The 12,311-nt window shown below is 31.6% G+C and overlaps 1 protein-coding gene across 2 annotated transcripts; it reads left to right on the top strand.

Moving 5' to 3' along the window:
• The first annotated feature begins 3,139 nt into the window (after positions 1-3,139).
• LOC100786352 (uncharacterized) lies at positions 3,140-7,400 on the top strand. Of its 2 annotated transcripts, none has more exons than XM_003556465.5 (3): positions 3,140-3,490; positions 4,442-4,572; positions 6,389-7,400. In XM_003556465.5, the coding sequence occupies exons 1-3, from the start codon at positions 3,305-3,307 to the stop codon at positions 7,134-7,136; spliced, it is 1,065 nt and encodes a 354-aa protein (XP_003556513.1). In that variant the 5' UTR covers positions 3,140-3,304; the 3' UTR covers positions 7,137-7,400. The 2 variants fall into 2 exon arrangements, with proteins under 2 accessions (XP_003556513.1, XP_014628455.1); XM_014772969.3 differs by having other exon boundaries at positions 3,341-3,477.
• The last annotated feature ends 4,911 nt before the right edge of the window (positions 7,401-12,311 follow it).

The raw sequence follows: 12,311 nt of genomic DNA, 5'->3' as shown, positions 1-12,311 counted from the left end.
AAATAATTAGTTATAATTTTTCAGTAGAAAAGGAGAAATTATAAAAAAAATTGTGTCTATAAAATAAGTAAGAGAAATAATTGATTTAAAAAAAATAATTGATTAATTAGTCAAAAATTGTTTAAAAGGAATGATTTATAATAATTAAACAATAGTTAAGCAAGATCTTGGTTAACCACTGCTTAATTATTATTAATTATCATGTCACTTGTTCCAAAATAAAATAAGTGAGACCCAGAATAATTTATTATTCCTCTACTTTTTACTAGTACCATTTCCCATGATTTATTAATCTTTTAGTTTAAACTCTTTCATTGAATCACTTGTGGCTAAAATAATCCCAATAAGGCTTATGTTGCATGATCTTTAAATTTTATGTTCATGCTTATTCGTTGAACGCGGCTCTTTTTACTGTTATTAATTATCACAGACAAAGTTAATTGGATAAAAAAATTCTATATAAGATCAAATATACTCCATATTTGATCTTAGTGTCAATTGTTAAATGTTCAATTAATGAAATCATGTAAGTATCAACTATTTTTTTTGACAGGGCAATTATCAACTATTAAGCACCCAAAATGGCATATATTGAATTGATAGTTAAAGCCAGAGAATAAGGAAATAATTAGTTGTGAAGAACTTTCCATCAGAAAATAGCTCCAGTAAGAAAAGGATTGCAGTGTTTAAGAAACATGAAACTTTCGAGCAAGATATAAGTATGGTGATAAGTTGTTAGCTTGATGCAGAGGATTGGAATTTATGAAGTTGTTCTACAAGAATTCTTAACTGCATATACACTATACTGGGCTGACTTCACATTCTTCATTAATATCGTTTTTATTGGAATAATTGATATTTTTTTATTCTAGAACATGTATATTACTTGGTAATTCAATTTTACGAATTTGTCTATTGCCATATTTGTTTTGGTTCGATTCTATGTATCTTATTTTTCCTATATTCCTTTTCCTATACGGGGAGGTACACGAAAACTTTAGAGAAAAAGGTTTTTTTCCCATTCTTTTTCGAGCTTGCTTCTAAGTTGAAGCTAATTAATGAGAAGAAAAACATGCATATTATTCAATATTTTTTTTATCCATTCATATTATTCAATATAAGAAGTTATTGTTAGTTGTTTTTCTGAAGCTACTAATTAATTGCAGGGTCAGCACGCTGAATATTATTATTATGCTCCGGAAGCAGTAATTGTTAAATATTAATGAGAGTCTTTCAAACTCACGATACAATCTCTATTTTCTTGATTTTTTTTTTGTTTCTTTTTTCTTTAATCATAAGTCTATTTTATAGCTCTTGTCTTGTATCTTATTCAATTTAATTCATTGCATTTATTATTTTGTATTTTAATTTTAGTTTTTTTGTTGCCCACACTCTTTTGTTCTGTGATATGAATGTAATACAAGAGGGGTGTTTCTTTTTTAATTTCTAACATGCCTCGAAGGATTATGAAAACTGGTTATATGGTTGGAAGATATATTTTTTTTTATAACAAAGGTTGGAAGAAATTTCGTGATGCTAATTGATTCATTGAATTATTCAAATTTTCAAGTTAAAATGTTGATAATATACATTATAATTTAATGTCCTTCATTATAATAGAAATCCGTAATAAAACAATAATATCTCTCAATAATTCTTTACCTAAATCATATTACAGTACCCATAAACCTAGGCATCTACTGACCCCAAGAAATAAATTTGTTCAGCCACAAACAACCCCTTTATACAAAAATACTAATTAATCTAAAGACAAATTAAATAAAAAAAACAAAATATTAAGCCTTCGAAGTCATCATTTACAATGGCATCTTCCTCCTCTGAAAATAATCTCAATGCTTAAAACAAGTTTTAAAAAAGAATTCACAAATAGTGTTTATTCTCAAACTTGTAAGAGAACTGAAGAAATCAATCGTGATAGGTGTAAATAAGTTCATAAAAGGTAAAATCAAGTATAAGACATTACATTTAAAATAAATCAATAGTTTTCCTAGCCAAACATTTATATTCCAAAAATTTAACTATATATATACTACTTATTGATTCCTGAAATCACCCTCCCATTTGACACCGTAGTTCTCGAAATTGATGTGAATTTTTTATTCACTTATCTTTTTGGTTTCTGTACTAATGAATCCTAAACTCTTTATGAATCCCTTATTCACTTTTTTTTCCCCAGCACCAATCTAGACTCACCGTGAATCTTAGGTTTATTAAGATTTATAAGCTCATATTCATGTGATGTTCTACTCCATTTTCATTCTTCATGGAGATATCTATCTCATCCTCTATAAATGGTGATATCCTCATTATATTTTCAAAATAGAATATATGCTGGATTCTTAAACCATGTCACAATAGACTTTCATTAAGAAAAATAATCTTCAATTGAATTTCAACAAACATCATCATAAAATCTCCAAATTTCTCATCAAAACCCAAAGAAAATTGCATTCCTCACTAGATATTAAATCTTAAACATGTAGTTAAGAATTTGATTTTAGGTTAATCCTAATGAAAAATATCTATTAAAAGAGATTAATCCTTTAAATAAATTTTAATACCTTAAAAAATTAATACTTGACTCTTGATTAAGGAGTAACTCAAGTCAAAGTGCACCTAAAATAAAATAGAATAATTATGTTAGACAAAAATTCCCAAATTTTTTTAGTAGTTGAACTTCACATTTTACATTTAAAATCCAAAACTCCATTGCAGGTTCACCTAAAATAACATACAAAATTCTCTTGACTGAGCTTTAACAAAGAACTTCATTCTAGGATTAGAACTTCCCATCACTCATCACTAGTTAAATTAAAATATGCCTCCATTAACTAACTTACCTAATTACATGTTCAATGGCTTTAACTTTTAAGATTCAATTAACGAATGTTCTCCTATTCTTATTCTAATTCTAATTCTAAAGACAATAAGCAAACGCCGAATATACAGAGTTTAGCAGCGCCTTGTTTGAATTTAATTAAATTTAATGAATATTTTATTTTACTGTGGTCATTATATCTTTCCATTCTAATTTTATTCATTTTATCCAAAAAATCTTCTTTCACACCCTAAAAAAAAAGAATCATGTTTCAATCATTTAAAACTACTATTAATTATTTATAACGCCGGGAAAAAAAAGATAAAAAATATCATTGGATTTAAACTGAGGAAAATAAGAGAGAGAAGGCTGAGAAACACAGAAACGCATTACGCCATCATCCATCACAGATCAGCAAAATGATGGGTTTGGGATGTTGAAGCGGTGGAGGATTCACAATTTGCGATGGAAAGGGAAAATTGGAGAGAACACATCAATAGCAATGGGAATTATTACGATGACGACGGAGTAGAACGAAGCCCTGCAAAGCCTTCTTCGCTGTCTTCATCGCCTCCCAGACTTGCTTACATCGATCACCGTGTTTCCAAATTCGATACCTTGGCCGGTGTCGCTATCAAGTACGGTGTTGAGGTACTTTCATTTTTTTATTTATTTTTAAAATCAATTATTTATTTATTTATTAGTTATTTATGTATAATTTTATATTTTTGTATCAGCTTGATTTTGATTGTTTAGAAACTACTATTATAATTTGTGTTGTGGATGGTTTGTGTGTGTGTGTGTGTGTGCATGCTTGTTTACCCCTCTTTGGGAATTTGATGATAAAAGGGTGGTTTATGAGTCAAATTCATGCAAGAGGGAATTTGATGATGAAAGGGTAGCGTGTGAGTCAAATTCATGCAAGAGAGACTTTGATGATGAAAAGGATGTATTTGAGTCAAATTCATGCATGAGATAATTTGATGATGAAAGGGTAGTATATATGGGTCAAATTCATGCAATTTTTGTGGCACATGATGTGGGTGCAGCCTAAGTACAGTTTTTTTTTAGCTGTTTTGGGTATTGTTTTCCAATCAGAATTGAAGTTTTACCGGTAATGTATGCTGACCCAAAATTCAAACCTTTGTTATGCGGATTACCCGGGTGACATTTCAATTCGGTTTGAAAATAGTAACGTAAGTACCTAAGAGACTGAATCTAAGACTTGTCGGATACATATGAAATGTTTCAGTTGGAATCATCATGTGTGTAGCTACAATATTAAATGATGGGAAATTCGGGACAAAAGTAAGTGGGAGAGATATTAATAGTGGTGAAAAACCAATAGTTCTTTTCTGTTTTGAAATGGTTTTGGTATTTTTCGTTGCATTGTCTTTATTTCCTTGTTGTGTTTTTTGGTTTTGTCATTTTCGAGTGATTGCTGAACCGCTTACCACTTTATGTTAGTTACCTCTTTCCAGCTCCACTTTTGATAGGAGCCTTGTGCTGAATTCTTGTTTCTTAAGTTTTCTTCTTTTTATCTATTTGATTTGTGTAATGAAGTGTAATTTCTTCAGCTCTTTTTGATTTGGAAAATTGTAGGTGGCAGACATAAGAAAGATGAATAACCTTGTTACAGACCATCAAATGTTTGCACTTAAAACACTCCACATTCCGCTACCTGGAAGGCACCCTCCATCTCCTTGTTTATCAAATGGTTCCAGTACTCCAGGGTATGTTTATCTCTATTGGATTAAGGAAAAGCATTAAATACAAGAAACTAGGTCTTAGGGAGCATTTGGAAAACAGGTTGGGGGGGACAGAGCTTAACATACAGGTTATGTTCTATTTTTTGTGTACTTTAAATTGAGAACAGAATAGGACATAAGGTTAAGACAAGTGGTATATTTTGGTTCCACTAAAGGTGTGGAACCAAGGAGAATGTAAAGACCAACTGTTGCATTCTGTTTGGTTTGCGTGTCAAATGCTGTCTCATACTTTTTGGTGTTACCGAAATATTTGAAAAAATTATCTTGTATAAAACAAAAGGGAGGGGGTGGGGGAGGAATTTCTGATTTCTTACCTAAAATTGGAGCTTTAATAGGAGTGTTTGATATTTTGGGCATGATTCATGTTAAAATAGCTGGCGAAGTTATTTATTTAGCTTTGGTTAAGTTAATATGTTGGGCATGCTTGTACAGACAGACAAGAATATGAAGGTGAAGGTGAGAAACTGAGAATGCATCTAGAATGAAATTCGGTGCTGTAATTTTTTAGAATAACCAAAAAAAGATTCAAGGAAAAGGATTTTAGATTGTACTCACAGTCACTGTAAAACCTTTTTACACTTCTATTAAACAAGACAGTGCCCCTCATCATTGTGGAAACTTGAGCTTTTTGCTTGTGGTGTAGGCTTTTAACAGTTTCCGAAGTAGCTGACAAAATTTTGTTCACTAATTCTATAAAGCTCTTTATGCTGTCATTAGAGAAAAACCAAATCCTTATTTTTGTTACATCGTTTGGTAAAACTTTTATTTTCTTGTATCTGTAATATCATTCAAATTGCTGTTATTCCTTTATTCTGCTCTATTACCATATCAATGAATTCTTCTATCTTATCATGTTATTTTCTTTACGTATGTCTCCTTTAGTTTCTTTTATCATATGACTGTACTCTGTTTCTAGATCATTACAATGGATGAATCCTGTATTACTCATTTTAAAGATTGTCATTTTGATAACTGTCAATTCACCATTACGCTCTTTGTTTTTTTGGGCTTTAATTTGTAGTAATGCAGTTGAAGTGCCAGGTTGTTATTTGCCCAACAGGTTTAATATTGGATTTAGGTACAGAAAGTATTATCTGATGGGTGCTTAACAATAAAGTAAGCAAATGGTACTGGCAATCACAGTTGCTTATAATACAGTGTAAAATGAGTTGGTGTTGGTAATGGATCATAGGAAATTGCATGGTGGACAATGTTTTTCATGGACTTTTCCTAATAGTGTTGTAATTGATTGTGGTCATTGACGATATATTCCTCTGTTACTTGAATGCGGTTTTTTATATGTTGCTTTTGTTCAAACTTGGTGTTTAAGAATTGCATATTGACTTTGTTATGACTACAATCTGTCATCTTCTAATCGAATTAAAACAATAGTCCATTTAAAAGACAAAATTGGACATTGTAATATGTTGACACCTGGAGAGATTGAGGGTGCTTTGGTCATTATGTGCAATGTGCAATTTGGGCCTTCTAGACCGTCTAGAACTGAAAGAGAGGTAGGTTTCTGCTCTGATTTTTTAAAAAAAAACCGTGCATAAGCATGGGCTGCACTCTAGCTTTTATTAATTTCTTGCCATATGAATTTCTGTGAACATGAATTGCTTATGTGGATATTTCTGAAGAATTTGTAATCCAAGAAAATAGATTTGTAATGTTCACAATTTATGTTGGTTTCGATATTTTTTTTTATATCATTTCTTCTGAGTGATTTCTTTCCCATTAGCATTTAAATCACTAATAACCATGAGTGTTGTCCCTTCAGACATGGTAACTACGATCACAGTCCACCTAGTCAGGCACACCATGATCTGCTTGATTCATTTGAATCCCTGAGAATAAAGTCATCAGAGCGGAAGGTCTCCCCAGCCATGAACTCATTACAGGGCTACTATGGACTTAAAGGGACCCCAAGTCCCTCAGAAGATGGTCCATTCCCCAGAAACTTACCTATGTCTGACCGACGTCTGAGTCGTCACCGGAAATCCAGAAGTTTGGTCAATGTAATTTTGGAAGAGATTATGCAAAAATCAGATGATGCACCAGCTGCAGAAACCAGGGAAATTAATTCCAATAAATGGAATGACAAACTTGGCCAGGGACATCAGAAATCCGTAGCTGACTTTACCAGGATACCAGAGTTGCTTTTGAGGGAGGATAATAGCAGCAGTGGTGTTCTTTCGTCAAGAATAGGAAAGGGTTTAGCTCTGAGACAGAAAGCAGCTAACCGAACCGCAGCGACAATTGATTCTGAACCAATTGGTTTGAATCCTGCGGTGTTGGGCATGGGGGATACTTCTCTTAATGATGGTTCATATGGGGTGAGGAAATCATCAAGCACTTCTTGTTTACAGGATCAAGATACCAGTGGCTCCTCATCTATTTGGCCAACCTCAATGTGGAGTTTGAAACCAGACTTACAAGCACTCTCAAGTGCAGCCATTGGAAAACCAATCTTTGATGGCTTGCCCAAGCCAATAACTGGTCGGAAAAATAAAGCTGCACTTGATTAATCTATAGAAATTTATGAACAGTTTTGACCCCATTTGTCAGGTTATGGAATCATTAGCCGCTACACCAGTGGGTAGATTGGAGTAAGTAAAACAATGTAGAAGAAGGGACATAAGATATCAAACATCACATTTTATTTCTCTTTGAATAGGGGCATTGTTTTAATGCTAGAAAATACTTCCATTTATTTATTTTTTTAAAAATGTTTTGCTGCCTCATGACCATCTTTAGAAAAATACAGGACTCAAAAGGAGCAGATTTCTCTACCTTAGCCTTCACCTAAACTATCTTTTGGTAGTGTTATAGTGATTCTTTTGTGGGTTGGGGCACATTACACTGATCGGCCAAAGTACTAGTTTGGCAGGTGTCAATATCTGACTGACACAGGAATGATCCCATACATGTGTAGCATGATTACTTTGCAATTTGAGTTAAGAGTCTATTTTACATTTGCAGTAATCATACGAACTTTTTTAAAAAGATGGTGTGTTTTGCAGTGTGCATCGCAAAACTTTCTGTTCTTGACGTTAGTGAATGGACAAAAAATGTAAAATACTCGGGAGGGTAAGTACGCCACTCATTAAGCAAGCATTACTGCATTAGATTATCTTTCATGCAATACCTTAATTTTGGATTTTAACTATTTTATTAGTGGGTCCTTCTGTATTTAAGAACATTAACTGTAGTTTTTATTTGAACTAAAGAGCATCCGTGCATTGCACCATTTTCTATAAAAAGAAATGTTAAAGAATGCCTTTTCTATGATTAAAATTTATTTAAAATGACAAATTTTTGGCCCCAAATCACATTCAAAATTACAAAATTGCCTAGAGAACTGCCTCCCAAATTTTGCCAAATGAGTCTTTGAGATTTCCAATAGGACAAAAATACCAAATATATCATAGTGCACCCATGTGAGAGCAGTCACGCACTTGAATATTGGGGTAATTAACCAAAATGGGTTGTTTTTTAAACTAAATACCAAAATGGGTTGTTTTTCAAACTAATAACTAGAGTGAGTAATTCAAAGTAAGTAATTCAAGTCAAGTAGAATTTTAGTGGTATTAATTAACTTTCCTCCACTTAGGTGATGGTATTCTATAAAGTGTTATTAGTTCCGTGATTGAGTGATTTTGTGGCATCATCTTAGGTGATTTCATCTAGTATGCGTTTCTCTAAGATTGTGCAGTTTTTCACGCGTTGGGAAATGTTTTTGGTAAATGACATAGAAAAAATTATTTAGTTTGTAGAAAAAATAGTTTACCTTAACAAAATATTATTGTCATTATTTAGATTTGTAGAAAAAATATTTATTTAATAGTTTAATACAAAATATTATGATAAAATTATATATATATATATATATATATATATATATATATATATATATATATATATATAATAGTTTTATGTAGAAAACAAATATATTTCTATACAAATATAATGTTGTGATTGGTTTAGTTTTTTTTTATAGAAAAAATAGGTTATTGAAAAACATAGTTGTTCATCATGTTAGTTTATAGAACAAAATTAGTTTTATATATGACCGAACTTATTAAAAATGATTGTTGCCACTTTTTAGTTTTTGTAGGAAATAAATAGTTTTAAATAAAATAGATAAATTTTTAGCTTTATAATAAAATTTAAAAGAAACATATTCTGGCCAACTTTTGACTATGTTGAAAAAGATATAGTTCTATACAAATTTAATGTATTGATTTGTTTAGTTTTTTTTAAAGAAAAAATTAGGCTATAGAAAGATATAGTTGTTTATCATGTTAGTTTGTAGAAAAAAAATAGTTTTATATGATAATCTTATTAAAAAAAATATTGTTGTCATTTTTTAGTTTCGTAACAAATAAATAGTTTAAAATAAATTGATAAAATTTTATAGAACTGGATGTGTGAAATCATACAAGGAGGCACCAAATCAGGAAATGATCAAATTTCTCCCTTTGGTGTCAATTGGTAAAGCCGTTCAGGATGACGCCACCTCTTGCAATTTTATGATGGTTCTGATGGCAAGTGACTGTAAATCATAAAATATCAATCTTACATATCAAATTGATGGGAAAGGTAGAATGTCATAAATTAATCAGAATATACGAAATAACTACTGCTCCATGAAGATTTGCATGCATCAATCTAAACATCGTAATGTGCAATAAAATGTCATCCTATCACAGAATAATTTACTAGATTTCTTGTATAGAAATTTTGTCAGTAATATCAAATATTTAGCTCGAAGATCTACAGTTTCAGAAGCAATGGAAGTCTGAGTAATAACGATCTCCATCTCTGCTTACGCAAAGACCTGAAATAGTCAAGTTACTCAAAATTTCTCTTCAGCAACATAGAATGGTTAGCAGACAACTCGGACATTATAACATAAAATAGGATGATATCTTACTAGAGAGATGCCATCAACATTAAAAATGACCGCAATTGTGTTGCAATCCAATGTCCATGCATGTTCTATCTACAAGTACTCACAATTTCAAGTAAGAATCTCCATGCAAAGCAATTAATTCGGCAATGCCTGAATTTGAAATGTTTTGATAGAAAAAAGACAACAGAAATAGTTCAACCTGTTTTTCAGCAACAGTTATACGAGCTCGTGTTAAAGCACAACTTCTAGTGCGTGTGCTGTGCGTTTCAAAAATTCTGTAAAATCCATGAAGTAAAGTTGCAATAAATAAGGATGCTAATAGTATTTTGTAATTTTGTGAAAATTCTCAGCATAGTAATGCGTTTATAAAACAAACCTTTATATTGCATCTGAGTTTTTCATATAAGTTACTTATGCTTTAATTCCAACAAACACAGACACATGCACATAATATTTTCCTAATTTTAATATGATGATAAATTTTGTTGACATTACAGTGTTTATACCTTTAATCCACAACTTTAACAACATCATTTAAATGCACATTAAATACCAATCTTGAAATCAGCTAATCATTGGAGAATTCTTCATAAAATCCTAAAAACACGGAACAAAATAAAAGGGGTAGTAACATATTAACTAAATACGAAATATGAAACAAACCAAACACCTTGAAATCCATAAACGTCACAGGGCATATTCCATATATTTTAGCAATAATCAATATAATCCTTACTTCCAGCAACACATCATGTCCATAACCTATCATCTTTCATCTCCTCCAAATCCATTAAAAAAAAGGAAAAAAATATTACAGCGAAGGAAAAGATTATCCTTCAAAATAGAGACACAACGTAAAAAGTTAGCTCAAGAAGCTCAAACTTGCAAAGTCGCAAGCTGTGCAATCTCTCCATATCAAAAGGAACTCAACCCTTGATAGAACACTTGTATGTCAATAACAGAACCCTGTCCCACGCATAAGTAAAAACAGAGAACGGCCATCACTAAAAGTAGCCACCCAACATAAAAAATAGTAATCTGACACCTGTTTCCAAACTAGTCTTATACAACACATAGTAGGAAATATATGTTGACTGTAGTTCAACAAATCTTCAACATGTTACAGGTGTTAATTCTATCAAGTATCACTGATCAGATTAAAGATATGACTTCCGAAGGAACAAGATAATTATGTAAAATACTCTGTTTCGTAACTCAAAGACATGGATTCAATTATATGTCTCTCTTTCCTCTTTTCTCATCATGATTAATTGTATCTATTGATAAATAAGGTGGTAAAAAATGATTTCCCAAACACTTCTACTTTAAAATAACAAGCAAACAATGTTTAAAAAAGTGATCAGACAAAGATTGTGTTTATAACAAACTACACCTATAATCTGGGGGTGGCAAAAGAACCCATTTATCCATGATTCATCCATGTAAAATTCAATTCAATTCAATCCATCAACCTGTTAAAACAAAAAAGACTTGGATTAGATTGGATGGATAACAATTCATCCTTTCCTATTTTCAAATCTAATGGACCATCTAATTAACACTTAATGGGTCAAAATCAATCCAACATATTTTTTACCTATTTAAATTTTTCTTAAATTTATTAAAAAAATTACATGCATTTTTCATTAATAAGGGTTTTTTGGTTGATTTAGTTTGGTTTTAAGGAATAAACACTAAACCAATCAAAATTGTTTGGCTGAGGTGAAGATACCCTGACTAGGCAAGGTTGAAGATATTTTGGTCAAAGTCGAGGTGAAGATACTTTGACTAAGGTTAAGATGAAGATATTCTAGTTGAAGCCAAGGTGAAATTGCTTTGGTCAAGGTTGAGGTAAAGATACTTTGACCAAGGCTGAGTTGAAGATACTCTAGCCAAGGTTGAGTTGAAGTTATTTTGGTCGAGGCCAAGTTGAGCATACTTTGATTGAGGTCGAGATAAAGATATTTTGGTTGGGGCCAAATTAAAGATACTTAAGACAAGGTTGAGTTAAAGACACTCTAACCAATGTCGAATTAAAGATACTCTAATTGAGGCCAAATTCTGGCTAAGGCCGAGATAAAGATACTTTAGTGGAAGTTGAGTTAAAGATACTTTGGTCGAGACCAAGTTGTAATTACTCTGACAAATGTCTAACTGAAGACACTTTGATTGAGACCTAGAGAAAGATGCTCTGATGGAGGTCAAGTTGAAAATACTCTAGTTGAAGCCAATGTGAAGATGCTATGGTCGTGAACAAGTTGAAAATATCACCGAACTTTGGTATATATCTTTTCCCTACCCATATCAGGATATATTATTTGTTCATTAAACATGTTGCCAAAGAGCTGTTCCGTGCAGTAGCAGCTTGTTAGAGAGGAGGAAATTTGATTTGTAGAGTGTTAACTTTGGTTTTATTCACTCCTTCTCTCAAAAAAAAAAAAAAAAGAATTATAACACACTCCTAAAAATTAAAATAACGAGAAAAAAAATGAGAGATCAATCAAAGGACCAAAAAGCCTAACAATGTTGGACTAGAAAAGTATGTAACGAAAAGGATATTCCTACGAAGAATGCAATTAAAATATCAAATACAATTCGGAAAAAAAATATATACAAATAACAATCGCAACAAAAAGTTCGATTATGGAAGCGCACCTTGGCAGGCCGATAGGGGAATCCCTTTCAATCTATATTTTGGCAACTGCCCCTATATAGCTAGTTTCCTCCCCAGGATGATTTTAATCAATATCATTATTAACAATAGCTCTTCTAGCTTGTTGCATATTGA

This window comes from Glycine max, chromosome 20 (genome assembly GCF_000004515.6).
Source record: "Glycine max cultivar Williams 82 chromosome 20, Glycine_max_v4.0, whole genome shotgun sequence".
Taxonomy (NCBI): Eukaryota; Viridiplantae; Streptophyta; class Magnoliopsida; order Fabales; family Fabaceae; genus Glycine; species Glycine max.
Note: the sequence above shows the minus strand (reverse complement) of the source record. Positions and strands in the feature narration are given on the sequence as shown.